Source organism: Notolepis coatsorum, assembly GCF_963971535.1.
Source record: "Notolepis coatsorum genome assembly, chromosome: 7".
Classification (NCBI taxonomy): domain Eukaryota; kingdom Metazoa; phylum Chordata; class Actinopteri; order Aulopiformes; family Paralepididae; genus Notolepis; species Notolepis coatsorum.
Genome location: NC_140171.1, coordinates 8,446,731 through 8,467,098, shown reverse-complemented (window position 1 = coordinate 8,467,098; position 20,368 = coordinate 8,446,731). Strand labels below are relative to the sequence as shown.

Genomic DNA, 20,368 nt, shown 5'->3' with positions numbered 1-20,368 from the left:
GGTAGATCGGGGGCTCTCCGCAGGCGACCACCCACTCTGATGAGATTATGTGCGTCACTCTCTGGTGCCAGGTGAATCAGTCTGCTGTCTGATGGGACGGGGTTTCCTCCCTGTAGACAGTCTAGCTCATCGGGGAACGAGTCTCTCTGGGCTCGTTGTAGTAGAAGAAGTTCTGCTTCTTCGTAGTCAGCTGCTGACATGTCAGTGGTGGACTGAATCTCTGGGTGGTGCCGCAGGAATGTCCTTTGTTGCGCACTCTCTAGGGTAATGCAGTCATCTATGTTCGGGTCTGTGGAGGCGACAGTGCTCAGTCCACAGAACATAGGCTTCTTGTTCTCAGCCTCCTCTCTACTTGCTTCCCTCGGGGTGGGCGTAGGCCAATCTCCTTCCGGGAGCTGGAGGAATGCTGGTCCGTCACTGTAGATGTTGTGACGGGTTAGGTCATCCAGGGACATTCCCCGGGTGATGACGTCAGCTGGGTTGTGTTTGGTATCCACATATCTCCAGCTTGCTTCTTCTGTTAGTTCCTGGATCTCGGTGACTCTGACTCCCACGAAGACTTTGTATCTGCATGAATCAGACTTAATCCATGCGAGTACTGTCGTGGAATCTGACCACAAGATTGTTCTATGCACCGGAATGGTGAGTTCACGTTGGATTAACGTGGCTAGATGCGCTCCTGCGAGGGCTGCGCAGAGCTCTAGACGTGGGATAGATTGTTGCTTACGTGGGGCTATCCTTGAGCGGGCCAGTATGAAAGCAGTGTGTATCTCTCCTCCCCTCTCTTGGGCACGCAAATAAGCAACCGATCCGTAGGCTACTTCGGAGGCATCGCTGAAGACGTGTAGCTCAATCTCGCATGTCTCTGGCCTCACTGTGGATGGGAAGTAGCTGCGGCGTATGTTGACACCTGGGAGTGAGCGGAGTTCCGTCTCCCACTCTCTCCATGTTGAGGCAAGGTGTGCGGGTATTGGGTCGTCCCAGCCCTGGTCCTTGTCCCATAGTGCTTGTACAATCATCTTTGCCCTGGTGGTGTAAGGTAGAATACATCCCAGCGGGTCATATTGTCTGGCGAGTGTTCTGTACACACTCCGTCTGGTGGTCGGTATCGCCGCCGACCTTCCTTGCTCTGGAGCCAAGGGTTTGTGTCTGTAGTGGAGCGAGTCTGTTTTGAAGCGCCAGACTAATCCTAGTGTCATTTCTTGGGCTTCTCCTGGGATTGTCGCCATCCAGGTCTCGCTGCTGGCAGCCTTGTCTGCGGAGGAGAGGCTACGCAATACGTGCGGGTCACTGCTGGCCCACTGCCTGAGATCAAAGCCTCCTTTGATTAGGGAGGCGCGTAACTTGATTAGGAGAGCCTCGGCTTCTTCTTGAGTCGAGACGCTTTGTAGACAGTTGTCTACGTAGAAACTGTTCTTCACACTGTGTTGGACCTCTTCATTTGCTGCTGGGTCCTCTGTGACGTGTTTCTGTAGTGCAAATGTAGCACAGCACGGGCTGCATGTGGTTCCGAAGGGGAGTACTTCCCACTGGTAGATGGATGGGTTCTCATCTCCGATCCTCTCTCTCCATAGGAGTGGAGTTGCGTATCTCATCACTCCGCCGACTGTGACTCTCTTTGTCCCCTGCTCGAGTAGGTGGATGGCGTAAATGTCTTCTTTAGAGCGAATGTCTTTCTTTCCGTTCTTAAAGGGCATTGTCTCTAGGGTCCATAGCCTCTCGACATGCTGCAGGAGAGTGGTGTCTTCTTCTGTCGTTCGGGAGTGGAAGCAGCTAGTGGCTGCGGTTCGGTTGAGAGATTTAGCGAGGGGGCCTTGTAATGTCCATCCTAAGCGGGTCTCGACGGCTGCAGGACAGCCTCGGGGACCGGTGTGGACCCGGTCAATCGGGACTATGAGTTCTGCATGGTCGGAGCCTATCAACAGGGTCGGGGTAGCGCCGTTTATGAGCGGGATAGGTAATTGGCGCAGGTGCACATATCTATCCATCAACTTGGTGACAGGGTAGGTGTACTGCGAGAGTCCTATTTCTTGGCTGGTGAAAGCATTTGTGATCTTGTACTGTCGCTCTGGCTGCCCGTTGGCTGCGATAGTGAAGGAGACATTCTCGCCCTTTATCGTCTTCAAATCTCTTCTTATTGTCCGAATCGTCATTTCGTTCTTGCTCCCCCGCAGTCCCAGTTGAGTCGCAGCGGAGGCGAGCAGAAGGGTCTTCTCTGACCCGTCATCAAGGACGGCGTAAGTGTCCATGACTTTATCCTGGTAGCTCAATGTCACACGGACTACCTTTAAGAGCACTTGAGCTCCGTTGCTGCTGGCGGGGTCAATGTACATGACACTTGCCTTGGTGCCGCTCCGTGGTGCAGGTGTAGGCCATCTTCCGTTACTATCGTGTAGTATATCTAGATGGGCTCCATCGCACCGGCTGCACCTTTTCTTTAGGCGGCATTCGGCTGCCATGTGGGGCCGCGCACATCGATAACAGCGCCGGTTGGACTTTATCCATTGGCTCACTTCTTCTGCATTCATCTTTGTGAATGTGTCACATTGTGACAGCCAGTGTTCTTTCTCACAGTAGGGACACGCTATCTTCCACTTCTCCTTCCTCGAGGGGGTGCTGTGACTCTTACTGCTCGGTACTGACTCTGATTGGTGCATGACAGTCACCGATCTTCTTCCATCATTTATTCTCCTGGGTCCCTCTCTGGAGCTTGGCGTGCTCCGCCCGAAGGTGTCCAGTCGTAAGCTGCTGACCTCTCTCGCCAGGAAGTCGGCCAGATCAAGGAGGGATGGCTCGGGGCCGTCGGGATCTCGGTAGTCCCTCTGCCGCCGAAAGCGCTCCTGTCTTGCGGGTGGCAGCTTCTCCAAAATCCTCTCAACGTTAGAGTTGGCGTACAGCTCATGCCTGCCCTTCTCCCGTTGAGCTCCCAGCATCCCCACCAGGGACTGCACTTTGATTGACAGGTCATCCAGTGAGCGATTGTCTGTGGCTGGGGGTAGGCGGTCAATATGCCTTATCTCCTGGATTACGTAATCCCATATACGTCCATATCTTTGATCCAGCGCTGCAAGGGCCGCTGTGTATGGGGTCGAGGAGGTAGCATAGGCTAGCGCTATATTGTGTGCTCGCTGTACTTTCAGGTGCTTCAATAATATTGCATACTTGTGGCGTTCATCAATGACATCCGCCAGCATTGTCTCTAAGCACATCCGGAGCTCCGTGTACTGTGCTCGACTCTCATAGACGAAGTCTTGGATTGATGGCGTGGCGTTGTATGACGCCGTGGATGGCGAATACATCGGCGAGCGTTGGGGGAGAGACCTCCTGGGCGAGTCCCCTCTTGCGCCTCGCTGTGGGCCGGTACTGGCAGGGTACCATGGCCCGCTGGTCCAGGTACTGTTCCTCGGGGCTGGTCGTGCGTCGTGCTCACCCGTAAATAGAGTCGGGGGTCTGTAGCGCAGCGCCACGGGGGTATAGCCTGGACTGTATGGGACCTCCTGGTCCGGTGGAGTACTGTGCTGTCGTCGGGCTTGGTTCTCCTCTTCTCCCTCTTCTTCTTCTATCAAATCTTCCAGATCTTGTAATCGTTTATTTAGCTTCTCCGCAGTGTAGGCCGCTCCTTCCTTGTAGCTGGGTCTCGCTTGGACCGGTATGGGAAGGGGGTCTGCGGGGGGTCTAGACTCGGTCTGTTGGTCAAGTTCAGGGTCGCTTGCTCGTTGCGGTGACGCTGCTCTTGACTGCTGTCTCGACGAGTTCCTTGAGCCCCTGGCGGAGGGAGAGGGAGTTGTCCTTTTGATCAGCTGCTCTATTAGTTGCGCTTGTAGTCTGTCGCGCTCTGCGTCTCTTTGGGCACCGGCAGCGGTGCGCTGGGCGTCGGCGCGGTCTCTTGCCATATTCTCTTCCATCTGGAAGCGTCTCATCTCCAGACTCGTGCGCTGTTCTTCGCTCCGTTGCTGTGCTTGGAGGTGTTCGCGCTCGCTGGTCGCCTGGGCTTGGAGACGTTCGCGCTCGCTAAGCGTCTGTGCTTGGAGCCGATCGCGTTCGGTAGAGGCTGTCAGGCTGACGAGGAACGCCTGTTGTAGTATCCTCTCCGCTTCGCTGGGGGAAGGTGGTAGTGGAGGTGAGCCGCTCCTGCGTGAACCGCTCCTGGGGGTACTCGTTGGGGAGTCCTGGAGCTCTAGTTCCTCGGCGCTCTCCTCTTCTTCTTCCGTGCAGAGTTCTCTCTCTGTAGGGTTGTCTTCCTCCCGGGGCGTGTCGGGGACTACTTCTTTAGTAGTGGCGGGGGGTAAAGGCATGTCAATTCCCTCCTGGTCTCCACCGTGGGCTTGGTCAGTTACATTAGGACCTACTAGGGCCTCTGTGGTCGGGGAAACCTGGTCGTTAAGGTCAGACATAATTTTACTTTCTACTTTTACTACGTTTACCGTTTGTCGAAGGCTAGGTAGTTGACTGACAGTGTAAGCCTCTAAGTACTGAGGTGTCTGTCGTCTGCGCCGCGGGCGTTCTAGGTTAGGAGGATCGTTTCGTGGAGTGTTCATCATAGGCCATTTCGATATTAATAACACTATATTAATATTACACTAGTTACCATCCGGCTCGAAGGACCAATTGTAGCTGAGGGGTACAATTCCCTGACTGTATTGTTAGATATGATATTTAATACCACTACCTCATGTACTTTAACTTCTGGCCACCCAGTACAAGATATAAGTATGATGAACACTTTCCCACCTGATGAAACGAACCAACACAAATGGACCAAATCGAATATTTAATACAGCAAAGGGTGTACACAATATTCACTTAATTACATTTATGATTTGAAATGTTAAGTATGCACTTTTATGGCAAATGAGTATTCGTAGGTAAATCAACATTGAATGTCCAATCTCTGGTTGCGCAGGGAGTAAGTATACAACCTGGAATATTTAGGAAACGATAGCGATAGTACTTAAATAATTATAGCTGGATACACTAAGGGGGGGGGGGGGTCCCGCTGGTTGTAAGACAGTAGGAGGGGGGGGTTAGAGAAGTCGCTGGCGGTATCCCATCTGGCCGACGGTGTCTTGGGAGAATCCAAAGTCTTAGACCCAGTGCCCACAGAACTTCGGGCCGTAGACGAACACAGCTGGACCCTCTGTGGAACGGTATCTGCCGGTCCACAACGGAGAGACGTGGTGCGACCTCACGTGTAGAGCGCCGCCTCACCTGTAGTCCTCTCCGGGGGGTAATTCCAACACTCGACAGTGTTGGCCTTTATCCATGGAATAATCAAAGCACATAAAGCATAATCCAAGAGCCGTGGAAGGCTCGCCGTCGTCGGGTAGAGTAATCCAATATACAGGTCCAGTCGCTCTTGACCCGGAGCTCCTCGGATGCAATCACCACTAGGGGTCTGACCAGCCTGGATAAGCGTCCAGATAACGTCAGGAACGATGGGGGTACTGATAACTGTAGAACTCGAACCGAACGATGCACCATACATAAATAGACTATTATTAGCTTAATAGAATACGTCCAACTCGACGGTATGGTGCCAAACTATGACCATTCAACTATTAATCTACACGATATCTCAATGCCTATTCTGGGCCAAGTAGGCCCTACTACACCGCACGTGCTTCGTGGGGAGGCTTTTGCGTCTGTCACTCTGTTGGAGGGTAAAGAACTGGACTAAAAGAAAGTTCTACTTTACGAGCGTCATATATATATGCGCTATGAACAAATAGTACCACACGTATTTCGCCCGGCATATTACTGCGCGGAACCGGGGGCTGCCTCGACATGTTAGGCGGCACGATTGAACTTGAACCTAGGGGTATGGCAACCTGGCGCCAGGTTCTAGTCCAATGGTAGAATGAAACTATTATGGGCTGTTTAGTAGAAACGGGGATATTCAATGCATATTGTACAAGGAATATACAGGGGATATCAAACGATATACAAATACAATTAAATATATATATATAAATAAATATACATATTTGGTTTAATCTGATCCTTCACAACAGTAGGTGTTCTTTGAGTGGTTTTGAAAGTGGGTAGTGATTGACATTCCTTTACAGCTTTGGGTAGGGCGTTCCACAGTAAGTAGTAGTACTACATGAATGACCACAATAAGGAGTGCTACATGACCACAGTAAGGAGTACTACATGAATGACCACAATAAGGAGTGCTACATGACCACAGTAAGGAGTACTACATGAATGACCACAATAAGGAGTGCTACATGACCACAGTAAGTAGTAGTACTACATGAACAACCACAGTAAGGAGTACTACATGAATGACCACAATAAGGAGTGCTACATGACCACAGTAAGTAGTAGTACTACATGAACAACCACAGTAAGGAGTACTACATGAATGACCACAATAAGGAGTGCTACATGACCACAGTAAGGAGTAGTACTACATGAACAACCACAGTAAGGAGTACTACATGAATGACCACAATAAGGAGTGCTACATGACCACAGCAAGGAGTACTACATGAATGACCACAATAAGGAGTGCTACATGACCACAGTAAGGAGTACTACATGAATGACCACAGCAAGGAGTAGTACATTAAATACTAATGCTATTTGCATGAGTGGTCAGAGCGACGCTACAGTGTTCCCTAAATTATGGGTCGGACCCAAAATGGGTCCGTGAGCATGTTTCTGGTGTCCTACATGATAATAACAATACAACCTCTAGGATGAATGAGCCAAAAAAAAGTGTATATTTGTGACAATATATAGCGGTGCTGCTGACAAGTTGTAGGATAGTGAGGATAGTGGCAGCAGAAGTGAGCTTGTCGAGGTAGAAACATGCTTGTTATCCAATCTTCCATTTTCTATTCAGTAAAAGACTAGCTTCTGCTTTGTACAGGAAACACACTTGACCCTGTTTCTGGGTTGGTTTGTTGAAGCAATAGGCTTTGCATGGATATTGTGTATGTATACACAGCTACATGTACAGTATGTATACAGTTACATGTATAGTATGTATACACAACTACATGTATTGTACAGTATGTATACACAGCTGCATACAGTATGTATACACACAGCTACATGTATTGTACAGTATGTATACACAGCTACAGGTACAGTATGTATACACAGTTACATGTATAGTATGTATACACAACTACATGTATTGTACAGTATGTATACACAGCTGCATACAGTATGTATACACACAGCTACATGTATTGTACAGTATGTATACACAGCTACAGGTACAGTCGCTGGTTACTGGCTACGCTTTGCTAGCTTGTACTTACTCATTGTACTTACTCAGAAGCATGTTTATATGACCTAAAAACATAAAGTCCGGGCCACTTATTTGTCAAACACTTACCCCGAAGTTGTTGAAACAGTCCAACTTCTTCAAAATTAATTACAATGGAGAGTCTTTCCGTTTACTGGGCGCTGCCGTGATGAATCGAATGCAACTTGGAGTGAAAATAAAGAGTTTTACTTTCCAACCAAGACGCCGGCCCCCGGTAAACAGACTCTCCGTTAATATTTTGAGAAGTTGGACCCTTTCAACAACCTCAGGGTTATTCGCAGTATTCCTGTTCCATCACCACACAACAGACATCTAAGCAAGCAGTAGACAACAGGTGTTCCAATAATGGGACAACTGCAATCCGTTTATAGCATCATGTTAGAACTATCTGTTTATAGCAATGCTTCCTGTTAGAATTATCTGTTTATAGCATCATGTTAGAATTATATGTTTATAGCATCATGTTAGAATTATCCGTTTATAGCATCCTGTTAAAATGATCTGTTTATAGCAATGCATCCTGTTAGAACTATCTGTTTATACTATAAACAGATGGATGCATTGCTATAAACAGATAGTTCTAACAGGATGCATTGCTATAAACTTCATAGCAATGCATCCTGTTAGAACTATCTGGTTATAGCAATGCATCCCGTTAGAATGATCTGTTTATAGCAATGAATCCTGTTAGAATTATCTGTTTATAGCAATGCTTCCTGTTAGAATTATCGGTTTATAGCAATGCATCCTGTTAGAATTATCGGTTTATAGCAATGAATCCTGTTAGAATTATCGGTTTATAGCAATGAATCCTGTTAGAATTATCGGTTTATAGCAATGCATCCTGTTAGAATTATCGGTTTATAGTAGAGTTGTTCCGATACCGATACCAGTATCGGAAATGCCGCCGATACTGCCTAAAATGCTGGTATCGGTATCGGCGAGTACGCCGAAAGTCTAGCCTCCGATACCATATGACGTAATTTATCAACAACACTGCGGTCTGCTGAGTGAGCATTATAAAACAAACGTGTTTTTAATCGACCGTGAATTAAAGTGTCAATGCTGTTTGTCATTTTAACAGCAGATACTTTCTTAAATGCCATCGTCCCGAGAGAGGGGTGTTGACGGGGAGCTCTGATGTGTTCGTTGCTGGTGTTATTTAGCATTAGCTGAAGCGCTAACCGAAAGCTACTTTTAGCTTTAACGTTACCTTGGCTAAAGTTGGGGCTATTCATAATCCAACAATAATGGCTGCAAACCTGCAAGCAGTACAGCAAGTTGGCACAGGAGTATTCCAAGGTAAATCACTTTTTCATCAGTAACGTTACATTGTTTGTATTTCCATCTAACGTTAGCTAACGCTAACCTAGCTTGATTGATTGATTGATTGAAAACTTTATTAACAGATTGCAGAATGGGTACAATACAGTACAGCTCAATACACACAATTGTTAAGGGGATGCAGACCAGGGCCCCGTTCCATGTACGTGGTTCAACTAAGTCGATCAACATGTCCATTATCCAGCTTCAGTTAACCCGATGTTCAAAGCCGGGATTTTCCTGTTTCACAAAGGAGGATTCAGTCTCGTTAACTCAAGCCAGACTTGAGAGTCAGGCTCAAGTCAGGCTAGATGCGCGCTCCCGTTTTAGGTGGAAAGCCAGCACGTATCGATGGCAGAGACCCTGATTCTCAACGGCATTGATTGATTAATTGATTTAAGACTTTATTGACAGATTGCAATAGGCTCAATCGCCTCGCCGACAAGTTAAATGCGTTATCTATAGGCTAATTCTAAGTCCCTCATTACCTCAATCAATCAGATTATATTTCTTTAAACTTGCCTGCTGGATTGAATAATCAAATGAGATCTTGCTAGCGAAAATTATTAGTTAACTGTTATACAGAATTACGATACGGCTCTCTTACCCATTGATTGATGTATAGTCAATCTTTTACTTATCTTCTCTGTGGTGTAACGGGTTCTTCTTTTGACTTTCACACGGACGACCGGGGTTCAAGGCCCTAGTCTTTTCCTTCTTTTTGCAATATAGGAATAATTCAATTTGGTGCACGTTGAGAGCTATATAAAGAATGACATCCTCAATGCATGTAGATTTATAATATTTTAACTTAAAACCAGGCTACTTTGGCGTATAATCATTAATATTATATTCAAAAAAATCATATTGGAAACACGGGGATTTGAACCCCGGTCGCTGAACTGGCAGGGATGAGCACTACCGCTGGGCCACTGGGCCAGATGGGATAAATTCATTGTTTATACATTAATGAACGAGAGACCCGTGTTTAGAATATCCGTTGTTTTGAATGAAGTTTATCTCTTTATCCTCATTCATTAATGTGACGTCAACGGCTCATTCAATTTCTCAAATCCGTCAAACAGCGCATCTCATCAGACATCTTAATCCCAGTTACAATTAAAATAACCACATCATGTGTACATCGCACGAGCGAGCGCCACCGTCGCCACGGTATATATAACGTGCATTATTTAGGACAAAGTGAATTTAATATCAGCATTTTGGGTCTATTTTACATTTCAAAAGCCCCCTCTGGAAGAATGGAGCACAAAAACGTAATTCAGAATGGTATAATGCAGATCGTAGACTGTGGGAATAGTTTCAGGAAACGGGCTGTCACTTCTTTGCGGGGGCGTGGCGATAGTTCAGGCTAACTTGAACTTGAACTCTGCTTTCGAGCAGGCTCAAACTTTTGGATATGTTGTCATGGTGATTTGGGAAATCCAGGTACATGAAATCGGAAAGTCAGGCTAACACAGTTAGCCTGATAAAGTTATCCGGCTAACTCGGTTATCCCGGTACATGGAACGGGGCCCAGAGAAAGACTTTCGTCTTGTTTACACCAGGGTCCCCCATTTTCAATTCATCAGGTTCATCAATTCACTAGCTCACGCTAATGTGGCTAACTGATCGACCTCTCGCACACAATTAATGACATGTACAGCCATATCGGTGACAATGTTTAGCTTTTAGTGCCAAATGATAAGATTCTGAGGCGGAGTCTCAAAAGAGAATGTTGAATATTTATTGTGCATTAAAAATCACAACAGCGCCTCTGCTACAAACTGAAGTTACCGGAGCCTTCTGGAGTGCAACAACGTATAACGTCCGTGCGGAATCAATGTCCCATCAACCATTCCGTGGGTGAACTCATTGAGATAGTTGTCAATTAATGATACTAATACTAATCTATAAAATCACCTGTTGTTGAATAAATACCATTTATAGTTATTACTAAAAAACAGTATATATAAAACAGTAGCTGTAAAAAATAATTATAATAATAATTTTATATAATGTAAAAAAAAAAAAAAAAAATTAATGTGTGCACTGGTATCGGATCAGTATCGGTATCGGCCGATACCCAAAGCTTAGGTATCGGAATCGGATCAGGAAGGAAAAAATGGTATCGGAACATCTCTAGTTTATAGCATCCTGTTAGAATTATCGGTTTATAGCAATGCTTCCTGTTAGAATTATCTGTTTATAGCAATGCATCTCGTTAGAATTATCGGTTTATAGCAATGCTTCCTGTTAGAATTATCGGTTTATAGCAATGCTTCCTGTTAGAATTATCTGTTTATAGCAATGCATCTCGTTAGAATTATCTGTTTATAGCAATGCTTCCCGTTAGAATTATCTGTTTATAGCAATGCTTCCTGTTAGAATTATCTGTTTATAGCAATGCTTCCTGTTAGAATTATCGGTTTATAGCAATGCTTCCTGTTAGAATGACCCTGTGAACAAGTGAGTATAACCCACCACCACAAAATAAGAAACGAGACAATCCACTGTCTAGTTGATTGACTGAGCTCTTGATACAATGACTAACACTGTGGGCAGTGGCTCAGGAGGTAGAGCGCGTTGTCTGGTAATCAGAAGGTTCCCGGTTCGATTCCGGCTCCTCCCGGCAGCGTGTTGAGGTGTCCTTGAGCAAGACATTGAATCCCTAGCTGCTCCTGATGAACAGGCTGGCACCTAGCAAAAAGCTTTGGATAAAAGCTGTTACATAATATGCAGTCCATTTACCACTTACTAACGGCAGATTAACAGGTTAATGTAGTAATGTATGGTAATGAGTAAAACAAGACCTATATTCAGAATTACAACGGGTTCATTTCCAAATAGAGTATTTTCCATCTGCATATTAAACTCTTCAAGAATGTATGTGAATAATAATACCTCACATTGATATGGTCCCAAAAACAAAATCACTAATTGGGGGTTTAATAGCTAGGATAGTAGCATGATCAGGGTTTCCGTTGTCCGGTAATTACCGGTTTTTGACCGGCAAAATCTGTTGGAGTCCGACATATTTAAATCTCTCCGGTCATAATGTCTGGTGAAAATAATTCCCTCTAAGCACAATTTGTTGTATTAAAATAGTTACATTTGTTTCATTGTTGCTTCACCAAGCAGGTCTAATAATGACAACGATGTGTGTTCTATTATGATATGTGTGTAGTGTTCTGATAACGACTATTGGTGAAGCGATGTCGAGATTCATTTGGTTTGGCAGCGGGAGCTAGATTTGCGAGAAGCATGCAACTGCAGAGCCGCAGAGCTGACAGTTGTGCGCGCACAGTGCAATACTCCAATTCAGCCATTGGCAATTCAGCTGTTGGGTGGGTGGCGCTGCTGAGCGGTCCCCAGACAGGAACTGAGAGCGCCGCTGGCTCTGCGGCTCTGCAGTTGCATACTATTGGTATGTGCTTCGTTGGGACGGAGGCGGAGATATAATAGTCATCACGCAACGTTTATATTTCACGATAATGTTGCCGTCTCTCTCTGCCAAATTTCTCAGTTATTCGCTTGATATAATTAATACAAATGTCCAATATAACGGAATTCGTTAGCTCATAAAAATTTGATTATAACACACTGCTGTTTATTAATGTCGGGCCGACTGCCCACAGACACCTATTTGATTTAAAGTCAGCAGCAGCACAGAGTCTCTGGACTTATTTTATTTGGAATATAATGACTGTATACGCAAAAGTAGCCTAGTTTTAAGTTAAAATATTATAAATCTACATGCCTTGAGGATGTCATTCTTTATATAGCCTGCCTATCAATTGTTTTTAAGCTCAATAAACTCTGACCGTAATTTTTCCCATTTGACCGGCAGATTGAAATCTTGCAGGACACGGAGACCGGCACCAATATTTTCTAACGGAAACCCTGAGCATGATACAGTGTCAGGTGTCTGTATGGATACGTGTGATGTAATGCAGATATACCTGTAAACCACTGAGAATCAGACGGAACAGCTTCATCAGCTCCCTGTACTTGGTGGCTTTAGTCTGCTTAGCCAGGGCCTTTAGATCCCCATTGAGACGCTCCACGGCCAAGCCCTCCCCTCCCTCCTCTACCAGCCTGCACACACGCACACACACACACACACACACACACACATGTATATATATTAGATTAGATTCAAGTACAGTACAACAAAAATAGGTTTGGCATCCAACCAGAGTGCAAATGTAGCAGTAAAGTGCAACAGCAATATACAATGTACAGGTGGTTAAACTGGGTATAAAATATACAAATTAGTACTACTGAGTGTGTATGTATAGAGTTGTAGTACCGGTATATCAATAAAGACAGTATGACTACTACTGGCCACTACATGTACAGATATAGATATAGTAAAGGACTATGTGCAGGTATTAATGTGAACGGACCAGACTAGTGGTGATGACGCCAGCGTACAGGATATAGAATCATCATCAGCAGCACTCCCTACCTTAACACTAGTGAGACGACATGCTGGGGCTCCGAGGTGAGTGCTGCCACCTGCTGGTAGGAGTAGGAAGGACGCACCCACAGGTAGGCGTAGCCAGGGGTCACCAGCTCCTTCAAGGAGGATATGTGGCCCTGTGTGGAGGGCAGGCAGAGAGGGTGTCAGTCACTGGATTCTAACCAGCGTGTCGTGTTATTGAATATTTAATAAATAAAGAACCCTTCTTGTTTTTCCCAAAAGGCATGTTTTTCCCAGGTTAGAGCTCGAGTCTCTGCCCAATATGAGTGACTCAGACCGACGGGGTTGAGAGGTTAGTGTGAGAGAAGTGTGCATCTCACAGTCATATACCCCCCCCCTCCCTCCCTCCCTCCCTCGCCTGTTGTAGACTTTCAAACGTGAAGCTAAGAACAACATAAGTAAAAAAATAATTCTATTATTTTGTTCCTGATTATTTACATGCTCCAAAAGCCATTTCAGGAAATAGAGAGATCCTTGTCAATGAATCCTCGTGTTTATAAGTAGAAGAGGCTTATCTTTTGCAGGTAAAAAAAAGTCTGATTCATTGGACAGAGGTTTCGCCCTTCATCAGTGTCCGTTTATCAGTGTCCGTTTATCAGTGTCAATACATGAAAGAAACAGGAAGTAACGCCCCTTTTAGGCCGTCTTCCCACTGATTAGATAAGTCACAAAAGAAAAGGCACAGGGTGGATGGATCCTCGGGCACCTACTGTATTCTGTGGTTTCCTGCAGACAGTGTTTATGGTGGATCAAAGGTGGATGGATGGTTTCTTTCATTTTGGCAAACTATTTGACATTTCGTTTTTTGTCTTTTGACGAAAATATTTATTAATTTTACTCAGGTTTTACTCGTTAGCTTTAGTCAAGAGAATGTTAAGTGTCATTATTGTCACGTGCATTTAGAATTTAAAATAAAATAAAATTATTCGATTTATAATTTTCTTATTTATTTTTTCATAGCGTTTAAGTTTTTGTCTAGCTTCAGCAAAGGTAAACAAGGGTTGTCGACACATATTGTTCAAAATAAACAACTTCAGTAGGAGGAGTGAAAGGAAACCATAGTAAAAGAAAACCATTACAGTAAAGTCTAGTTTTTGGTTCCTGGTAAAAAGAAAAGGCCAGATAACATCTTTCTTTTCACATCATCCCTCATTTCCTTATATGCACAGGGTCAAGTAACCACAGACAGCAGCGGCTGAGTCCTGCTCAGTACCCCGATGTCCTCGCTTAATCATATTCTTGCTCATTTCTTAAATGGCTTGTTTACATCTCAGCAATATCCTGCTTTCAGTTTCCTATTTCAAAGTTGTTTTGTTTGACTTTCAAAATGGAGACGTGTGTAAAACCTTTTGTGCACAAAATGTGTTAATTTCACTCATTTCAACTTCACTACACATGACATAATCTATCATGATCAATCCACAACAACAACCATACATGAATATACTGTAAGTAGCTACTAGTCGTGATTAAGTATAAATAAATTAATGAAAGACTCACATTTAGCTGTAAAATGGAGATAGTTGTCCCTCGCTAGTTAGAAAGTTTACCAACTAAGATGATCCCCAGTTATGCATGCAAACCAATAAGAGCGGTTTCAGGTGTGGTTCAGTGTAGAGGTCTAACCACTGGAGCGGCTGGGTAGTGTAGAGGTCTAACCACTGGAGCGGCTGGGTAGTGTAGAGGTCTAAACACTGGTGTGGCTGGGTAGTGTAGAGGTCTAAACACTGGAGCAGCTGGGTAGTGTAGAGGTCTAACCACTGGAGCGGCTGGGTAGTGTAGAGGTCTAAGCACTGGAGCAGCTGGGTAGTGTAGAGGTCTAAGCACTGGAGCAGCTGGGTAGTGTAGAGATCTAACCACTGGAGCGGCTGGGTAGTGTAGAGGTCTAAGCTCTGGAGCAGCTGGGTAGTGTAGAGATCTAACCACTGGAGCGGCTGGGTAGTGTAGAGGTCTAAGCACTGGAGCAGCTGGGTAGTGTAGAGGTCTAACCACTGGAGCGGCTGGGTAGTGTAGAGGTCTAAGCACTGGAGCAGCTGGGTAGTGTAGAGGTCTAACCACTGGAGCGGCTGGGTAGTGTAGAGGTCTAAGCACTGGAGCAGCTGGGTAGTGTAGAGGTCTAACCACTGGAGCGGCTGGGTAGTGTAGAGGTCTAAGCACTCGCCTACCGACCGCAGAGATCCGGGTTCAATTCCCAGCAGCAGTACCTCCAACTTGGTCAGTCATCCCTAAGAACACAATATGGCAGTGTTCATGGGTGGGAAGCCGGTGGGGTATGAGTCCAGGTCCTTGCAACAGCGCCCCCTACTGTCAGTCAGGGCACCTGTTCAGCAGGGAGGGGACCTGGGGGACATAGCAAGAACCTCTGTGTGCGTTACACTCTCCCAGTGAAACTCCTCGCTGTCAGGTAAAAAGCAGTGGCTGGCGACTCCACATCTATCGGAGGAGGCGTGTGGTAGTCTACACCCTCCCCAGACCGACAGTAGGGCAGCGTGTGTTAGTCTACACCCTCCCCAGACCGACAGTAGGGCAGCATGTGGTAGTCTACACCCTCCCCAGACCGACAGTAGGGCAGCGTGTGGTAGTCTACACCCTCCCCAGACCGACAGTAGGGCAGCATGTGGTAGTCTACACCCTCCCCAGACAGACAGTAGGGCAGCTTGTGGTAGTCTACACCCTTCCCCAGACAGACAGTAGGGCAACATGTGGTAGTCTACACCCTTCCCAGACAGACAGTAGGGCAGCATGTGGTAGTCTACACACCCTGTCCAGACCGACAGTAGGGCAGTGCAACGACCAGGAAGGGAATTGGCATAAAGACTAAATTGGGGGTATGGGAGCAAAGTACAAAGGCCAAAAGAAAACAGAGGTTTCAGATCATTCTACAGGTCAGCCAAGAGGGGTCGTGTGGAACTTATGTATTTTCTGACGTGAAGCGCTCTCTATCCATCGGTCCTACTCAACAGAGGTGCGTTTCATTCCTATGTGCCTTCATCTACCCTCCTTCACAGGTCTCGTTAAACCCAGGAGAAGGAAGGAAGTGGCAGGAAGACGGAGTGAAGGAAGGAGGAGTGAAGGAAGGAGGAGTGAAGGAAGGAGGAGTGAAGGAAGGCTCAGCTCTCTGAAATGGAACGCAGGCCATGCTTCTCACAGCACTCAGAGGGCCCTCTGGCCGCACAGACGTCACATTCCTGACCCCGATGAGATGTTCCCACACAGGGTCAGAGGGAATGGCCAGGGTTGACGTGGGAACTTGTTGCTAGGGTTACCGTGTAAGGAGGATAATGATGCATAGATTCAATATTAAAGCAATATTTCCGGGCACTTCGCTGGAAAACAACGTCGATTAGTACATTGCATAGTATATTGTATGGTAACTCAGTTACTTATATTCTGCATCGAACATTGTACATAATCTATACTGAACACTGTGACTTCTATTTTTACTTCTATTTTACATGCTATACTATTTTATTTCATACTTATCTTGTCTAGCACAGTCTCTGGAGCGTAACAGTAAGAAGCATTTTGTATAAAAGTATTCTGTACTTCTGTATGACAACTATTAAAGAAACTTGAAACTTGATTTATTTTGCACATAATCTCACACATACACACAGTATCCCAAAGGCTCTAAAACTGTTTTGCACACATTCGTTCCGTTTGCCCGGTTATCGAGAGTTAATGAGCTTGAATGTGGCCACCGGTGATGTCATCAGAGGACACTGAATCCTCGTGTTGTGTTAATTACAGCTCAATGAAATGATGGAGATGAAAAAAAATGTAGATAAGGATTGCAATAGGGATTGCAAATGTTTCATCTACATCAGAATGTGGTACAAGCCTGTTTATTTGACAGGGACGTTGCACATTAATCAACACGGCTATAAATACACCAGTTAGCCAAAAGGCTACTTCTAATCTGTAGTCACTGGTCAGATGTTACATACTGTAGGCTCCATACATGTAAAAACAAAACAAACAAACAAACAAAGGTAAAAACATGCAGTCATGTCGTCATGGTTACCTTGCGGAGCTGTAGGACGCGAGTGATGTAATCTGGGTGGAGCACCTCCGTGTCCTGGATCTGTGTTGCGTAGACTCGCTGGATTTGCTCCTGCAGATCCTTCACTAACAGATGGCACTGGTCCTCGTCTCCTATTCGCTGCTGCAGGTGGAGTCTGAGGTGATGATGACATTAGTGAGATATACATCAGTAAGTTTACTGCAGATACTGCATCAACCCACGTGGTAAATACACAGGGTTTATACTGTGTACCGTTTAGAAAGCCTAATTCACTGACGAAGAACTGCATTTATATAGCAGCTTTTATCCAAAGCGCTTTAAAATTGTGTTCCTCACATTCACCTACTGTAGGGCTGGGCGATATGGCCTAAAAATAAAATCTCAAATTTTTTTTTTATCCGATTTCCGATTTTTTATCGATTTTTTTCTCTTGAAAACTAGAAACGCCTAGGAAATCATTCAAATAACCTTTGTTTTTATTTGACAAAAAAAAATTATCAAACCAAGATGAATTTCCCTATTGGGATTGAAGTGCAAACCTAACTTTCACCAATCTTCACTTAAAACAAATAAAAGGTGCCTCTTGATCATCAAACAAGAATGAATTGCCCTATTGGGATTAATAAAGTGCAAATCTAACTTTCACCAAACATAATTTTTTGTAAAATAAAAGGTGAATCTAAAAAAATATATACGGTATTTTTTTTTGTTTTGAAAATCAATTAACATTTTTCAAAATCGTCCTAGATCATTAATTCGAATTAATCGAAAAATCGATTAATCGGCCAGCCCTACATTCACCCATTCTCTCACACACCGACGACGGAGGCGACCATGCAAGGTGCCATCCTGCTCATCGGGAGCAGTTAGGGGTTAAGTGTCTTGCTCAAGGACACACTGCCTGCCCAGGAGGAGCCGGAATTGAACAATCGGACAGAGACCGAAAGAGTGAACAGGGAGGATGGAGGGAGAGAGAAACACAAAGACAGAGGGGAGGAGAGAGGGAGGGAGAGAGAGAGACTCACCTGTTAAACTCTGGCAGTCTGTCCAGGTCCATCAGGGCAGAGTGCGTCGTGATCTTTGACGGGTTGAACTCGGAGATCAGCTCATCCAACCTCCGGCCCATTCGATTGGCTACAAAGTGACATAAGAGACTTTATAAGCCGGTGTAATTACAAAGAGACAGACACAGCGGAATGCTAAACACAAGAGGCATTCGAGTCATTCGAGTCATCTAAAAAGACTAACGTTTAGTTGTTTTTTCCCCTCATTCTTTCCCAGAAGGGCGGGCAGCCAAGCAACAAATGAACGAACCTACAGAGTGCATTGACTGCATTTCAACTTAATGTCATAATCATTCTAGAATGGACCCAAGGCTGTTTCCTGTTACAGTGTTTGCTAATACAATACATATATATATATAGCGGCACGGTGGTGTAGTGGTTAACACTGTCGCCTCACAGCAAGAAGGTCCAGGGTTCGATTCCCGCTTGGGGACCAGGTTTCCATGATGCCAGTTACCCAGGTGGGGTATCTCCCAGGCCTTTCTGTGTGGAGTTTGCATGTTCTCCCCATGCTCGCAAGGGTTTCCCCCCCGATAAGATAAACCCAATGGAAAAACATGCACAACAATAGATCGCTAACGCTGTGGCGTCCTTGACGAAGACGGACAGGAGCACTTGGATTGGTCCCCTGGCGCGGCTCACGTTGACGCCTGTCTGCTCCCGGCTGCCCTTGGGGGGGAAGGACGACGGGATGGGTTAATCGCAGATACGAATTGCATGCATGCATCGCATGTGTGCCGATTGATGACCTCTGAGCAGGTCCTAAATTATTACAATACCTGACAGGAAGTAAACGTGGGTCAAAGCGGTTCCCCCTGGCAACACAATTCCAATGAAACGGTCTATAGACGATGGGAACCCTGCGTCAGCCCCTCTGTCACTCACTGGTAGGGGTGTAACAATGCATCGATCATAAGGTGACGATTCAACTGCATCGATTTGAAAATGTTAGAATCGATTTGATTTTTTATTTATTTCCAAAGTCATTTTTTTCCAATTTAAAAAAAAATCTTTTTTAGATTTTCTTTTTTTTTACCTATAGTCCATTCATGCTGAGTGAATCAGTTCCCCCAGCCACATTGGGGGGAATCAACTGATCAAAAATGTATCGAATCGAATCGCGGTCAAATGAAGAGATTTCATGACGCATTGAATCGTGGCCTGAAGAATCGTAATCGAATCAAATGTGGGGTCATATATTTACACCCCTATACTCACTGGTGAAGCCAGATCCACAGTTGGTGGTGATGTCCAGCAGAGTCTCTGGCAGGACGCCGTCTCTCTTGTAGCTCTGGATGAATATGTCCCCCTGCCTCTTGGACAGCTTGCTGCCGTCCTTGTTCATCAAGAGGGGGAGGTGTCCGAAGACGGGCGGCTGCCACCCCAGGGCCCGGTACATGAGGAGGTGCTTGGACGTGGAGACGAGCCACTCGGAGCCGCGCAGGACGTGGCTGATCCCCATCAAGTGGTCGTCCACGATGTTCGCTAGGTGGTAGGTGGGGAAACCATCGGCCTTCATCACCACAGGGTCCCCCTCCACCTAGAGGAGAGGAGAGGAGAGGAGAGAGGAGAGGAGAGGAGAGGAGAGGAGAGGAGAGGAGAGGAGAGGAGAGGAGAGGAGAGGAGAGGAGAGGAGAGGAGAGGAGAGGAGAGAAGAGAAGAGAAGAGAGGAGAGGAGAGGAGAGAAGAGAGGAGAGTTCAGTAGAGGAGAGTTCAGTAGAGAGGGAAGAGGAGAGGAGAGGAGGAGAGGAGAGGAGAGGAGAGGAGAGGAGAGGAGAGGAGAGGAGAGGAGAGGAGAGGAGAGGAGAGGAGAGAGGAGAGGAGAGGAGAGAAGAGAGGAGAGTTCAGTAGAGGAGAGTTCAGTAGAGAGGAGAGGGAAGAGGAGAGGAGAGGAGAGGAGAGGGAAGAGGAGAGGAGAGGAGAGGAGAGTTCAGTAGAGGAGAGGGGAGAGGAGAGGAAAGGAAGAGGAGAGGAAAGGAAACAAGGAAAGGAAATGAAAGGAGGAGAGGAAATGAAAGGAAAGGATGAGGAAAGGAAATTAAAGAAAAGGAGGAGAGGAGAGGATGAGAGTTCAGTAGAGGAGAGGAGAGGGGATGAGAGGAGAGTTCAGTAGAGGAGAGAAAAAGATGCATGGGAGAAAAGAGAGGAAGAAAATTAGGAAACAGAATGGAAGGAAGGAACAACAGCAG

The 20,368-nt window shown here is 45.8% G+C and overlaps 1 protein-coding gene across 1 annotated transcript in view; it reads right to left on the bottom strand.

Annotated features, from left to right (window-relative positions):
• Positions 1-20,368, bottom strand: part of ears2 (glutamyl-tRNA synthetase 2, mitochondrial) — a 39,559-nt gene that overhangs the window by 13,299 nt on the left and 5,892 nt on the right. Inside the window, exons 5-9 of the mRNA XM_084318640.1 lie at positions 19,398-19,719; positions 18,141-18,249; positions 17,116-17,269; positions 13,077-13,207; positions 12,568-12,703 (exon numbers count right to left, since the gene is read on the bottom strand). Of these exons, the coding sequence (XP_084174766.1) occupies positions 12,568-12,703; positions 13,077-13,207; positions 17,116-17,269; positions 18,141-18,249; positions 19,398-19,719 (852 nt within the window). The remainder of the gene's footprint in view (positions 1-12,567; positions 12,704-13,076; positions 13,208-17,115; positions 17,270-18,140; positions 18,250-19,397; positions 19,720-20,368) is intronic.